The 15,572-nt window shown below is 36.0% G+C and overlaps 1 protein-coding gene and 1 long non-coding RNA gene across 5 annotated transcripts in view; one reads left to right on the top strand and one right to left on the bottom strand.

The window, feature by feature from the left end:
* The window catches only part of RAB2A (RAB2A, member RAS oncogene family), a 92,013-nt gene that overhangs the window by 57,570 nt on the left and 18,871 nt on the right, over positions 1-15,572 (top strand). For 3 of the 4 annotated variants that reach the window (XM_077876853.1, XM_077876855.1, XM_077876854.1), the window contains exon 6: positions 6,751-6,862. In XM_077876853.1, coding sequence (XP_077732979.1) covers positions 6,751-6,862 — 112 coding nt within the window. Of the gene's footprint in view, positions 1-6,750; positions 6,863-12,614; positions 12,696-15,572 lie in introns of those variants that run through there. The other variant, XM_077876856.1, reaches the window with a different exon arrangement.
* LOC144300603 (uncharacterized) lies at positions 6,458-15,028 on the bottom strand. Its single transcript, XR_013367380.1, has 4 exons — positions 14,909-15,028; positions 13,096-13,260; positions 7,765-7,925; positions 6,458-7,109 (listed from the first exon to the last, which is right to left on the bottom strand). It is a non-coding gene; the product is annotated as an uncharacterized LOC144300603 (long non-coding RNA).

The following is a 15,572-nucleotide window of genomic DNA, read 5'->3' as shown; positions in this document are numbered from 1 at the left end:
TCTCTCTCTGTGTGTCTCTCGTGAATAAATAAATAAAATCTTAGAAACAACAGCAAAAGACTAGGAGAAAATATTATAACACATGAAACCTATATCCAACAAAATGTTTATATCTAGAATAATGAAGAATGTTACAATTCATTAATAAAAAGACAGCCCAGTGTTTTTAAATGTGCAAAAGGTCTGGATCGCACTTTACTAAAGAAGATATATACAGTTGGCAAGGAAGCACATAAAAAATATTTTAACACCACTAGTCATGAGGGAAATGCAGATTAAAACCTCAATGATATACCATTACACACTCATTAAAATGGCTGACATTAAAAAGATTAACATACTAAGTATTGGCAAGGATATAGAAGAACTGAAACCTTTGTATGGCTTTGGGGCATGTAAAATGATACAATGACATTTGAAAACAATTCGGTGGTTTCTTTAGAAAATAAATATACATCTGCCGTACTACGTAGGCATTCCATTCCTGGGTATTTATCCAACATAAGCATGTTTTCATAGGGCCACACAAAGAATTACACACAAATATTCTAGCAGCTTTATTTGTAATAACCCAAAAGTGGGAACAACCCACATTTCAAATAATAAGTGAATGCGTAAATTGTGATATAGTCATACAGTGGAATATATTCCACTCAGTAAAGAAGAATGAGCTATTGATACTATGCATCAGAATGGATAAATCTCAAAACAATTATGCTGAGTGAAAAGACCTAGACAAAAATGAAGATACACCATGTGATCCCATTTATATAAAATCCTGGAAAATTTAGAAAGCGGATCATTAGTTGCCTAGCAGTAAAGTGGGAGGAAAGGATGGATTACAGTGGAGTGTGAGGAAATCCATAGGAGGTGAATGGCTTCACTAGTAAACATGTCAAACTCATCATTTTATATTAAATGTGTGGTTTATTTTAGATTAATTATGTTGTAGTAAAGTTGTAAAAATAGTAAGATAGCAAGTAGCATACTGTATAGATTTAATTTTAGAGTTATTTGTTTTTAAGATTTTATTTATTCATTCATAGAGACACAGAGAGAGAGAGAGAGAGAGAGGTAGAGACACAGGCAGAGGGAGAAGCAGGCCCCATGCAGGGAGCCCGAATGGGACTGGATCCCCAGTCTCCAGGATCACACCCCGGGCTGCATGTGGCGCTAAACTGCTGCACCACCAGGGCTGCCCTAGAAAGAGTTATTTTAATAGAAATCAAAGTTTGCTGTTAAGAGAAAATATTTACTTGTAATATTTCGATTATAAAAGGCCAATTATTGATTACTTCCTTGTAACTAGAGATCTGTCATCTTGGCCTTTGCTTAAGACCTTTCATTGTTACTCTTTCCTCATTTAAATTATCTCAAGGCTTTTAAGATTAAAGCTATTGTTAGGGAAACTTTAGTCTCTGTGATACAGAAGTATTCATACTACCATTCAGTGGTGATGTGTGAAAAAATAAGAGGAGACTATTGGAGAATAAAGAGAATTTCATACTTTTAATCTTACTAATGTTTTCCTTGTGTCTCAAACGTGGTGGGTGGCAACTTACTGGTGGCTTAAATTTTGTTCCTGCCCATGAGGAGCTTATAGTCTAAATGTGAAAAGGAAAAGCACACTATATACAAGAGGTGTTTCTAATGATTATAGATGGGTGGCGCTTATAATTAAGAGCATAGTAGCAATGGAAAGACATTTTAAGGAAGAAACTAGGAGAAGGGAACAAAGAATGTATGACGTGCAAAGAGTGAATAGGGATGAACAGAGATAAATGAGGTGATTATTATTAGATGAGGTGAATTGGGGTAGACATGGAAACAGGGAATAGGCAATTTTTGAATTAGATGCATTAAGCAGTAGGGAGCCAGTGAAGGGATTTGAGAAGGGCACTGACCTAGTCAGAGTGACAGATGACACAAATTTTTCTTACTATGGCATTTTAAATTGGTTGTACAAGAAATAGGAAGCAGACTCTACAAAGATGAAAAAGTCTTAATAGTCAAGGATTATAATACAAACCCTAAACAAAAAGAGGGTGTGAATTAAGAGAATGGTTTAGGAAAGAAGGATAATTAAGTAATGAAAACAATTTAAAGAGGATTAATAGAGTGAAAAGTCAAAGACAACAGTATGATTTTTATGCCTGGAAAACTGAGGAAACAAGCAAAATAAAGAAGGGTATATAACAAGAAAAACCATGCATTTCTAAATGCCATTTCCTTTTTTTTTTTTTTTAAAGATTTTATTTATTTATTCATAAGAGACACACAGAGAGAGAGGCAGAGACACAGGCAGAGGAAGAAGCAGTCTCCATGCAGGGAGCCTGACATGGGACTTGATCCCGGGACTCCAGGATTACACCCTGGGCTGAAGGCAGGCACTAAACCGCTGAGCCACCCGGGCTGCCCACCCCCCCTTTTTTTTTAACAATCCCTCAAAGGTACATATCTTTAACCCTCTTTCCTAAAATAACATTTGCAAATGCAAATATAATCAGAGATAGTGCTAGTAGAAAACAGTAATTTTATCCCCAAATAAGATACTGTTTAAATAAGATGTGGCATATGCTTAAAAGGGGATAAGGGATACTTAAGGGTAAAGGTGTTTTCTTGAAGAATTTGAGTAATTAAAAGCTGATTTTCCCTTAAGAAAGACTGTCAGATAAGGGGGCTGAATTCCAGGAGCATGTAACCACATCAATATTGCTAGTGTTTTCTCCCCATTTTTTATTTCTACTAGAATGTAAGCTCCACGAGGTCAGGAAAGTTGGGATTTTTGTCTGTTTTACAAGTGGCCTCTCCCCAGATGTAGGAAAGGGCTTGGCAGACAGAAGGCCCTCAGATTATAGTTAGATATGTTATCCCTGCCTATGCTCCAATATATGTAAACTTGGGAGATCCCTGGGTGGCTCACTGGTTTAGCGCCTGCCTTTGGCCCGGGGCATGATTTCTGGAGTCTCAGGATCAAGTACCGCATCGGGTTCCCTGCATGGAGCCTGCTTCTCCCTCTGCCTGTGTCTCTGCCCCCCTCTGTGTGTGTGTGTTTCTCATAAATGAATTAATAAAATCTTTAAAAAAAAAAAAAAAAGTAATATATGTAAACTTAATTTGCCTTTTTTATGCTCATTTTACCACTGATATTTCATAGCATGGGCCTTTAAACAGCATGACACGTCCTTGTGGTTCTGTTTCTAATTTTTTTTTTAATTTTTTTTTTAAGATTTTACTTATTTACTCATGAGAGACACAGAGAGGCAGAGACATAGGCAGAAGGAAAAGCAGGCTCCTTGCAGAGAGAGCCCAGTGCGGGACTGGATCCCAGGACTCCGGGATCACACCCTGAGCTGAAGGCAAGAAGCTCAACCACTAAGCCACCCAGGCACCCCATGTTTGTAATATTTTATATCAAACTAGGTTTCAGATTTTTAGGAGTGTTTTTTGAGCACTTGCACCACTAAATGCTTGGATGACATGTTATAAATTATTTTTAAAGCATAACAATTGTGAAAGTTACAAAATCACTCAGAAGTTTCAATTTCATAAACAGCAGTTACTGATAATGAGCTAAGTTACAACTTTGTAAACATAATTGACAGCTTATCTGGTCAGCCAGCTTTAATGGTATCTAATTCCTGCTGAATTTGTAAAGCTGAAACAGTGATATTAGGTAGATGAGACTTTACATTAGGTGGATAACATCTTTGGTTTTATCCCTAATTCATGTGATGTGGATTTTGCATAAAGTACCACCATTCTTTACTGTACACTCAATAAAAATAATATTGTAGAAGACTGCAAAATGGGAAAATGGTCCACAATATACAGTTGAGTGAAGAAAAGGCAAAATATGGAAGTGGGTATGAGCATCTTCCAGTAAGAAGAAATAGACAATAATAAAGGAGTAACATAGAGTTGTATTCAAGACATTAATAACCTGTGGGAAGTGAAATTATGGGTAGTTTTTCTTTGCATTTTTCCATATTTGACAAAAACCTCTTCAATTATTATCAGAAAAAGCCATCCTCGTCAGCCTGGATGGCTCAGCGGTTTAGCGCTGCCTTCGGCCCGGGGTGTGATCCTGGAGACCTGGGATCAAGTCCCACGTTGGGCTCCCTGCATGGAGCCTGCTTCTCCCTCTGCCTGTCTCTGCCTCTCTCTGTATCTCTCATGAATAAATAAATAAAATCTAAAAAAGAAAAAAAAAAGAAAAAGCCATCCCTATATAGCACAGTGATCTGGGGTGGTGATCCCAACTCCATCAGGTGTTCCTAGACTGTGAACTTGGTTGTTTTCCTTACCCTCTTTGTTCCTCCATTTCCTCAAGTCAAGTGCATTCAGTGAGATAATTCACACAGTATTAGATTTATTCTGTTACTCATCATCCAAGGAACTAGTTAAGTGAATTGTGATGGGATATTATTAGTCACTGAAAGTTGTATTTGTGGAAAGGATGTAATGATACAGATTCTAATATTAAGTGAAGAAAATTCAGACACAGAGTTGCAGATATAGCATGGGTTGTGCATATATCTGAGAAAGGTGACTTTGGGTAGAAAAACAGGACTAAGAAGAAATTACAAGTTAGTCAAGTTTAGGATGACTGTGCCACTTAATAGAGTAACCTTCCTCCTCTCCCTGGCAATCTTGATTCTGCTTACTCTGCTTTTCCACATTTACCACTTTCTAATATACTATATTCTTTACTCATTATTATTGTCTGTCCTCTTTGGAATGTACACTTTTTTTGTCTGACTTGTTCATTAATGTATCCCAAGTGCTTACTAAAATTCCTGGCTAATGAAAGGCATTCAGTAAATATTTGTTGAATGAAGGAATGACTTCCTTTTCTTGTTTTTTTTTCTGTATTTCTAATGTAATAATGATGATAATAGGCATTTATGAAACTAATATTAAGCTAAAGGAAAATTAACATAAATGTACAATACCATTCACATTCATCAGAGTGGCATATATTAACAAGTGTGATCTTATCACATGTTGGTGAGGTTGTGATGTGATGGGAACTTTCAAACATTGGTGCTAGGAGTATAAATTATACAGCTGTTTTGGAAAGCACCTTTGTACTAAGTATATATTCAGGTGCAATGGCTTTTGAGCTTTCTGATTTGACTTAAAATAAATACATTTTTATATAATGTCCTAGTACACATATGTATACCTACCTAAAAAAACAAAGTCTATGAAACAGTAAGTGATACACCCTGATATTTTCTATTCTATTCCTTTTTCTAATTCACTGAGTCACAGTACAGTTGGAAAAATACTGCCTTGGAAAATTTTTGGCACATGTACACCAAAAGCCATATAAATTTTTATTGTAACATTGTTTATAATAACGAAAAGTTACAACTCTGTGAAATGGAAAGTTGAAAGTAGTGTTGCATTCATTCAGTAGACTATGTAATATAGCAATAAAATGTTTAAAAACTTGATATCTATATATTATGTTGGTACATCCAAAAAATATCATGTTGACCAAAATTAACAAGTTGCAGAATAACTACATCTGAATTTTTTTAATATGCAAAAACTACTGTATGGCTAAAAACATGAATTTACATATAAAAAACATGCATGAGAGTGAAAACACCAAATACAGAGAAGTTACCTTTGAGGTGAAAGAGGAAAGAATGAGATTAGGAATAGATGGGTACACAGGAGGTGAATCACCTATAACTTGATTTTATTTCTCAGTGAAAAAGTCTGATATAAATGTGTCAAGATAATGTCAGGGGTAGGTGGAAGTACATGGGTATTCTATTCTCCATTCTCCTATTCTGTGTGCTTAAAATATTTTATAGTAATAAAATCATAATAAGGTATTAAAATTTTTACAATAAAACACACTTGAAAGAGACCTCTACTTTCTCTCCACCTTACTAATACAGTTCCTGTAAAATAAAAATGAATACCATGCTTCCCTCCCAAACCTTCTTAGACTTGTTTTTCAAAAATAATAAAATAAAATAAAAAAGACTTGTTTTTCTCCCTCTCTTTATTCACAGTTTTACTAGGAATCAAACCAAGTGAGATTAATAATCTAATTAATGTTTCTTTAGTTTGTTGGATTTTGTTAAGCAGTTTCCTAGAGCTTCTGAAAATTATGTGATTTATTTTTTAATCATATTCATAGAAACTCAGTCTGGAAGATTAGACTAGTGTAGCTCTACTCTCTTGAATTATTTTGAGTTAAACAATTCCCTTCTTTGGAACCCAGTATCCTCAAAAGCAGGGTGTGAGGTAAATGTTCCATTTTGGTTTCTCTTCTAGTGTTCTAGGACTCTTAACTCAGAGTCTTCTCCTGTTGGATTGTTTGTTCTTTGAAACAAAGCACTGTGCACTAACCATTTGACCTTCATAATACCCAGAATAATGCAGTTGATTGTTATGTGTTAAAAATTAATTGAAAAAATAGCACAACTTTGAATCTTTTTTTTTTTTAATTTTTATTTATTTATGATAGTCACAGAGAGAGAGAGAGAGAGAGAGAGAGAGAGAGGCAGAGACACAGGCAGAGGGAGAAGCAGGCTCCGTGCACTGGGAGCCCGATGTGGGATTCGATCCCGGGTCTCCAGGATCGTGCCCTGGGCCAAAGGCAGGCGCCAAACCGCTGCGCCACCCAGGGATCCCCCAACTTTGAATCTTTTTGTACACTCTGCACAGATGCCTGTATTTATACTGTGTTGGTTAATAATATGGCCTTTTATTTCCCATATTTAGTGATTTAGAATCAAGAAGAGAAGTAAAAAAAGAAGAAGGTGAAGCTTTTGCACGAGAACATGGACTTATCTTCATGGAAACTTCTGCTAAGACTGCTTCCAATGTAGAAGAGGTAAATAAGAGGTCCTTTTAAATGTTCATCATCTTTTTACTTAATTGAAATGTATTATATACTTTAATATTCATTAACTGGTTTATCTTCCATAAGCTCTTTAGTCTTTGATTATCATAGAGTAGGAAGATTTCTTCTGTTTGAAATACCTTGCCTTATAACATTCATCTTAAATCAGACTCTTAAATTGTATTCTGAGCCTTCTCTTGAAGCCAAATGCTTTAACACATCTTTGTATATATTTATCCTAAGAGAGGAAAAATGAACACTAATGAAATTTGGAAATGTATCAAGATACAAAACATTTGTAGCTATTTGTATCTACTTTTACTTAAATAGGGAAGGTATTCTTTCTGTGTATCATTACACAAAGCATGGGAGTTCTACCATCTTTAATAAAATTTAAAATAACTCAATTATTTCCATTGCTCAGCCTAAACTGCTACAAGTTTTGTGAACACATCATGTTCTTCTTATGCTTTCTGTATTTGGGTATGGTGTTTATGTACTATACATAGATGAGTTAGATGATTAATTCTCTCTAAAAGTATTGCTACACTCTATTTTATAAAAGGCAGGAAAGAGGCTAAGAAAATAAGTAGTTTGCCTACGGTAATGCTGTAGTTCCCACCTTCTGGGTGAGAATCTTAGCAGCAGCTACAAAAAGTTATTCTAGAAAATAAATGATTTAAGAACGTCATTTTTCTAAGGATAGCCAAGAATAAGATGCTAGGCAGCAGGTAACACTATGACTTTGACATATTAAACAGTGAGTAAATATTATTAAGAATGTACTTGGAGCTCTTTTAATTAACTTTTGAAGCCAGAAATTGACTACAGTAATTCAGCAACATTAATATTTTCACTGGAAAATTCTTTGTTAGGTAAGATATTATACTTACCTATATTTAATGAGGTGTTCTGTGACTGCCCTTAATGCATTTCCTACAGCCACCAATTAATGCTTTTTACTTCTCGTTGCCAGTAATTACAACATACAAGAGTAATACTGCACTTTGCACAGTGAACCCAGAGAGAAATTTGTTCTGCCTCTTTGTTCAACCTAAAATAGACAGATAAAGCTATTTCAGGAGGCGCTCCTTTATTAGAGGTGTTGTATTTGGAAACTATAAGAGCCAATGTGTTGTGAAGATTTCACGATCTCAAACATATCCTTACTGATTATTGATTTTCTCATTGATTTTGAAAACCCTAAAGCCAGAATTGTGTACATTTTAATTAAAAAACCCATACTATGGGGTGCCTGGCTGGCTTAGTCAGAAGAGCCTACAACTCTTAATCTCTGGGTTATTGGTTCAAGCCCCGTGTTGGGTATAGAGACTACGTAAAAAAATAAAATAAAATTTACCAGAAAAAAAAAAAAACATACTATGAAGTCAGATCACAAGGAATCAAATACTGGAAAGTAATCCTAGATTTCTAGTTCTGGGGTGGGGGAGGAGGGTTGTTTGTTTTAAGATTTATTTATTTATATGCATGAGAGTGCACACACATGAGGTGGTGGGGAGCAGAGGGAGAGGAAGACAAGCAGACTCTCTGCTAAGAAGGGAGCTTGACACGGGACCCCAGGATCATGACCTGAGCTGAAGGCAGATGCTTAGCTGACTGAGCCACCCAGGCGCCCCTTTAGTTCTCTTTCTGATTCATTTGTGTTCATTTTCCTTATTTTTAAATAATTAAACAGTAGGTATTTATGTGTAAGCAGCAAATTACTATTGTCATTTGCTGAACACTTCTATTAATGTTCTATTAGCACTTATTACAGAAAATCTGTGTTAATAATAAAAATAAATTGTTTAAATTTGATCTGGGCAGGAATTTCCTATATTCATGAGAGAACTTAATTATGTATATTAATTTGCTTCTAGAAACCAAGGATATTAAGAAATAATCTTTTTAAATTCCATTCTTAAAAGATTCATAGACAGGCATTACATAACAATCATCCATAAGATTTTATCTACAAGCTAAAAATATTTCATGATCAAGTATTTTGAGAAGGCAGAGGGACCATTCTCTGATCCACAAAGGGCAAAGTCAAATCTGAATCTCTGCATGACTTAGGAACTGATTGAACATGAAAGCAATAACCAAAGGGCGTCAATATCTAGGAAAATGTCGTAGACTTCCTTTCACCTCTTCCACCTACCAAGTACAGTTAAACTCTGAATACTATGTGTAAAACAATTAAAAGAGGGCTGAAAGGTAGGGAAAAGAAGGCCAACCAGCTTAAGAGACCTTGGGATCTGAGGAAAATGACATAGCAGTGATTTCCTTTGGTTTTCCTCAGATTGGGTTCTAGCAAAACTGGCAATCCAGAAAGGCCAGCGGGTGCAGGGGGGAAAAAAGCCTACTTTCTAGCCAAAGGACCAAGAAAGCCTAACAAGACAGAAAGTTCTTAGAAAATAACCATTCTACTACAGCCAAACATAGCAGAAAAAATTATGGTGCTACTTCTACCGTCATTTTGCTTTAACAAGTTTTCCCACATTCATTGTTTTCCTGTGGTATTGATACCAGAGGAAGCCAGCAAAAGTAGAGGTTTAAATAAGATCCAGAATCTCATAACACAGTACTCAAAATTTCCAGATTTCGCTAGAAAATCATTCTTCATACCCTGAACCAGGAAGATCTCAAACCGAATGCAAAAAAAAAAAAAAAAAAGAAAAAGAAAAGATACATAGAGCAGGATGACAAGAGATGTTAGAACTAACAAAAATTATTAGATTATTTAGGCAACCATCATAAAAATGCCTCAAAAACAATTAGCATGCTTGAAACAAGTGAAGAATAGTCTCAACAGAAGAAATATAAGTAAAAAGAACAAGATAGAAATTTTAGAACTGAAAAAATTTAATAACATAAAAAAGGCTCAGTGGATAGGGTTAACAGCAGAATGAAAGGGACAAAGGAAAATAGTGAACTGGATGATAGAAAAGATATATCATGCAAACAATCAGAAGAAAGCAAGAGTGGCTCTATTTATATCAAATAAAGTAAAATTAAGAGCAAAGAAAATTGCCAGAGACAGAGTGGAACATTGTATAGTAATAAAAAAAGAGTTTGCCAGGAAGACTTAGCAATCCTAAATGTGTATATATCAAGCAATAGAGCTGCAAGATACGTGAAGCAAACACCAACAGAAAACTGGAAATAAACTAGACAATGGAATTAAACTAGAAATCAGTAATAGTCTTCAATTATGATTATGGATTTGTCTCTTTTCAGTTCTATTAGTTCTGGTTTTCAGTAAGCGATAACAGGGGAAGAAAAATCTCCAGAGACTTGGAACCTAAAACAACACACTTTTAAATAATGTTTCAAGGGGACATCTTAAAAGGAACTTAAAAATACATTGAACTGAATGAAAATGAAACTATAACTTCCCTGAATTTGTAGGTAAGAGGTAACGCAGTACAGAGAGGGAAATGTATAACATTAAATGCATACATTAGAAGAAAAGTCTCAAGTCGAGAATCTTAGCTCCTACCAAAAGCAAGTAGAAGAAAGGAAATAATAAAGGTAAGAGCAGAAATCAGTGAAATTGAAAACAGGAAAATGACATTTGAGAAAAATAAAAAACTGTTTTTTCAAGGTCAATAAAACTGACAAACCTCTATCAAGATTGACAAAGAAGCGGCCAGCCCTGGTGGCACAGCGGTTTAATGCTGCCTACAGCCCGGGGTGTGATCCTGGAGACCCGGGATCGAGTCTCACATCGGGCTCCCTGCATGGAGCCTGCTTCTCCTTCTGCCTGTGTCTCTGCACCCCCCTCGAATAAATTTAAAAAAAAAAAAAAAAAAAAAAGATTGACAAAGAAGCAAATAGAAAATTCAGAGGTTACAAATATCAGGAACAAAAGAGAACATAAAACTACAGATCTGTAGACCTCAAAGGAACAATACATAAATATAATAAATTACATAAAATGGATAAAAAAATACAACATAAACTACTACAACTCACCTTGTGTGAGATAGATTACTTTGAATAGTCTGTATAGTTATTAAGGAAATTCATTTCATAATTTTAACATTTCCCTATTTATTTTATGAAGGTAACATGAAGGTAACACTGATCACCAAAACCAAAGAAAGTACCAAAAAAGAAGAGTACAGACTGATGCCTCTTAATATATAGGATATATAGGCAGAATTTCTCAATGACATATTAGCAAATAGAATTTCAACAGTATATGAAATCCTACACATGTACCTACATAAAATACGTTATTATATCATGGCCAAATGGAATTTATTCCAGGGATGCAAGGCTGGTTTAATATTTGAAAGCCAGTCAATATAATCTACCATTTTAATTAGGTGAAGAAATAAAACCACAATATAGCAGTGCAGAGAAAGCATTTGACATAATTCAACACCCATACATGTTTTTTAAAAAAAACGGGGCGGGGGGGGACGACTACTTTCTCAGCTTGTTAAAAACCCACAGCTAACATTATGCTTACGACAAAAGGTTAAATGCTTTAGCCCTTGGATCTGGGAATAAGGCAAGGATGTCTGCTCTCACCATTATTTAAGATACTGGTGGAAGTTCTAATTAGTGCAATAAAGCAAGAAAGGCAAATATAGGCAGACAATTCAGAAAGGAAAAAATAAGCTTTTTATTTGTGGCTGACGTGATTATCTCTGTAAGAAATCCCAAGGGATTTACACACAAACTAGTTAATAAGTGAGTTCAACAAAATTACAGGATACAAGACAAATACATAAAAATCTATTGTATTTATGGCACTCCTGGCTGGCTCAGTCAGTAGAGCATGTGACTCCTGATCTCAGGGTCATGAGTTTGAGCCCCATGTTGGTCACAGAATTTACTTTTTAAAAAAACTATTATATTTCTGTATATAGCAATGAACACCAAAATTTAAAATACAATACAATCTATATCACACAAAAAGACAATGAAATACCTAGGTATAAATCTAAAAATAACATGTACAGGATAGGACATATATGCTAAAAACTGAAAAATGCTGACAGAAGTTTAAAAAGATCTGAATAAATGAAGAGATATACTATGTTCATTGTTTGGAGTAAACCTAATAGAGATGTCACTTCACAGATTGATAGAGGTTTAACTCAATTCCTATCAAAGTTCCAGTAAGATTTTTTTGTAGATATTTGACAATATTAGGAAATACAAAGGACAAAGGACTTGAAATAGCTAAAACAATTTTGAAAAAGAATAAATTAGGTGAATCACTCTTTGATTTCAAGCTTTAATATAGACTGTGTGATATTGGTAAAGAAATGGATACATAACAGCAGTGGGACAGAACAGAGAATCCATAAATAGACCCACGCAGATATGCCCAAGTGATTTAACAAAAGTACAAAAGCAACTTCTAGAATAAGATAGCCATTTCAATACATGGTGCTCTAGCAATTGCACTTTCATGGACAAAATAAAGGAACCTGAGTCAGGGTGCCTGGGTAGCTCAGCCAGTTAAGCATCTGCCTTCAGCTTGGGTCAGGATCCCAGAGTCCTGGGATCAAGCTCCATATCACGCTCCCTGCTTAGTGGGGATCCTGCCTGTCCCTTTCCTGCTGCAACTCCCCCTACTTGTGCTAGTTCATTCTCTCTCTCTCTCTCTTTTTCAATAAATAAATAAAATCTTTTAAAAAAAATGAACCTGAGTCTTATACAAAAATTAACTCAAAATAGATCATGGAGTTAAATGTAAAACATTCAGCTATTTATCTTTTAGGGACGCCTGGCCGGCTCAGTCGGCAGAGCATGCAACCTCCTGATCTCAGGGTTGTGAGTTGGAGCCCCACATTGAGGCTAGAGTTTATGAAATAAATAAGTAAGTAAGTAAAATTTTAAAAAGAAACTAGGCATTCAGTTACCACACTACCTAGCAGTTGTTCCCCTGAGCATTTATCCCAGAGAAACGAAGATTTCTGTTTACCCAGAAACCAATACACAGATGTTCATAGCATCTTTATTCGCAATATAGCCAAACACTGGTTAACAACCTAGATGTCCTTCAACAGATGAATAGTTACACAAAGTAATATAGTACCTCCGCACCATGAAAATGCTATTCAGCATAAAAAGGGATGAACTATTGATACATGCAACAACCTACATGAGTCTCCAGAAAACTAAGCTTAGTGAATAAAGTCCATCCCAAAAGGTTGCATACTGTATGGTTCCATTTATATCACTTTCTTGAAATGACAAACCTAGAGACTCCTGGGTGCCCCAGTCAGTTAAGCATCTGCCTTTGGCTCAGGTCATAATCCCGGGGTCCTGGGATTGAGCTCTGTGTCGGGCTCCCTCTTCAGCATGGAGTCTTTTTCTTCCTCTCCTTCGAAATTACACTGTTAATCATAAAAGAGACAGCCGAGCTATATGAAATAAGAAAGACCTGGTTAGGTAAGGATGAGTTTTACATGTAGCAGAGTAACTAAGGGGAGAATTCTAAAATTGAGCTAAACATTAGATTTTTTTGCACTTCCATATAAACTAGTTTTTTTTTTTTTTTAACAACTGAGTTCATTTATGACCTTTGTGTGTGTCAGACTTTAAAACCCAATTAAGTACATCATTAAGCAAAGAGCATTTTTATGACTGTATATGTTTATCCATTAGTTTATTTTTCTACATTATCTGTATTAAAGCTATTTTGGTCAGCTCACAATAAAATTGATGGTGCAACTATTTTAAATCAGTTTAAACAGTTGTCACCGCTTAAAAAAGGTAAACCTATATATCCGTCATCTGGCTTCAGAAGTTATCACCATTTTGACATTTTGATGATCTCTTTTTATTATGTCCTCTGTTTTTTAAGTAAATTCCAGAAATATTTTACCTATAAATATGTCAGTGGCAATAATTTAAAAACATGCAGCCATGATACCATTATTATACATAACAAACTTAGTAGTAATTCCATAATTATATGTGATATCAAGTATGAGTAGCATCCCCTTTTTTATTTCATTCAGCAATTAATGTTGGAAAATAAGTACTTAGTTTCTTTGAGGTCAGAAATGACTAACAGGTGTTGTTTCTGCGTTGAGAAGAGGAAAGGAGGAGAGCTCAGCATTTTAGGCATCTGCCTTGTAATGGGCACTCAGCACCAGTGCCCAGTGCTGGGTAGGAGAGCCAGTACCTCAATGGGAAAGTATACAGCTCATAAAATTGGAATCTATGATCTCCAGGAATTAAGCAAGAATTAGCCTGCTAGAATTAAATCCAAAGAAGAATAAGAGGTAAATATGCTAGTTTTATAGGTTCTCAGTGGCTTAGACTTGGCATTGGAGCACACAGGAATTAATTTCAGGGAGATATGTTCTAAGTACTATGTCTTGTCATGCCATCCTCCATGGGAGAGGCAGGTTAGCACAATGGGTAGCATCTCAGACTCTGAGCTCAGACAGAATTTATTTCGGCTTACTGCTTAACCTTAGAGGACCCATTTCTGGGAGAGTGGATCATGTCAGGCTTAAGAGTAAGACAGCTATCCTAATGACATATCCTACTCACCCAGTGAGAATGGTTGTTGGGCAGCTCACAGAAGGTCGTTATCCTCTCCCCCCGCCCCCCCCAAACACACACACCTTTTTTTTTAATTTGAGAGTCTGTGCCCTCACATCCTCAAGCGGGAGGAACAGGAGAGGGAGAGGGAATGTCAAGCAGCTCAACATAGAGCACAGAGCCTAGCACAGGCCTTGATCCCACAACCCTGAGCTCACCACCTGAGCTGAAATCAAGAGTCAGATGCCCAATGGACTAAGCCCCCAAGCATTCCCGCTAAACCTTTTTTGTATAATCTATTGAGAAGTACTCAATTCCTAGCCAGTCTTAGACTATAGTGTATAGAGAGGAAGTTGGAGAGCCCCTGCATTAAAAGACAACTCTCTTAAAAGCCTTTTTTTTATATATATAAAATAGAGAATTACAGTAGTGTCTCCCCTTCTTAATTGTGGATGCCTCAAACTGCAAAGTAGCACTAAACCCTATATAACACTGTTTTTTTCTATATATACATACCAGTGAACGTTGATTTATAAATTAGGTGCAGTAAGAGATTAATAACAATAACTTAATAAAATAGAACAATTATAACAGTATAACATACAGAAAGTTATGTGAATGTGGTCTCTCTCAAAACATCATCTTGTACTCACCCTTGTGATGATGTGAGATGATGTAACTCCTGTGTTATGAGATGAAATGCATGACTTAGGCATTGTGACATAGCGTTAGGCTGCTATTGACCTGACTATACATCAAAAGGAGGATCATCTGTTTCTGGAACATGGTTGACTGAGGGTAACAAAAACCATGGAAAACCAAACCACAGATAAAGGGAGACTACAGTATGTTAAAAGAATGGGGATGCTTGAGTGGCTCAGTGGTAGAGCATCTACCTTTGGCTCAGGTCGTGATCCCGGGGTCCTGGGACGTGGGGATCCCACATCAGGCTCCCTAAAGGGAGCCTGCTTCTCCCTCTGCCTATGTCTCTGCCTTTCTTTCTCTTGTCTCTCACGGATAAACAAATAAAATCTTTTTTAAAAAAATGATTTATACAATACCACTGTCTTGATCATGGACTATTTGACTAAAGGTTCTCTTGAGGGGCAGCCCCAGTGGCATAGCGGTTTAGTGCTGCCTGCAGCTCAGGGTGTGATCCTGGAGGCCCCGGGATCAAGTC

This window comes from Canis aureus, chromosome 28 (assembly GCF_053574225.1).
Source record: "Canis aureus isolate CA01 chromosome 28, VMU_Caureus_v.1.0, whole genome shotgun sequence".
NCBI lineage: Eukaryota > Metazoa > Chordata > Mammalia > Carnivora > Canidae > Canis > Canis aureus.
Note: the sequence above shows the minus strand (reverse complement) of the source record. Positions and strands in the feature narration are given on the sequence as shown.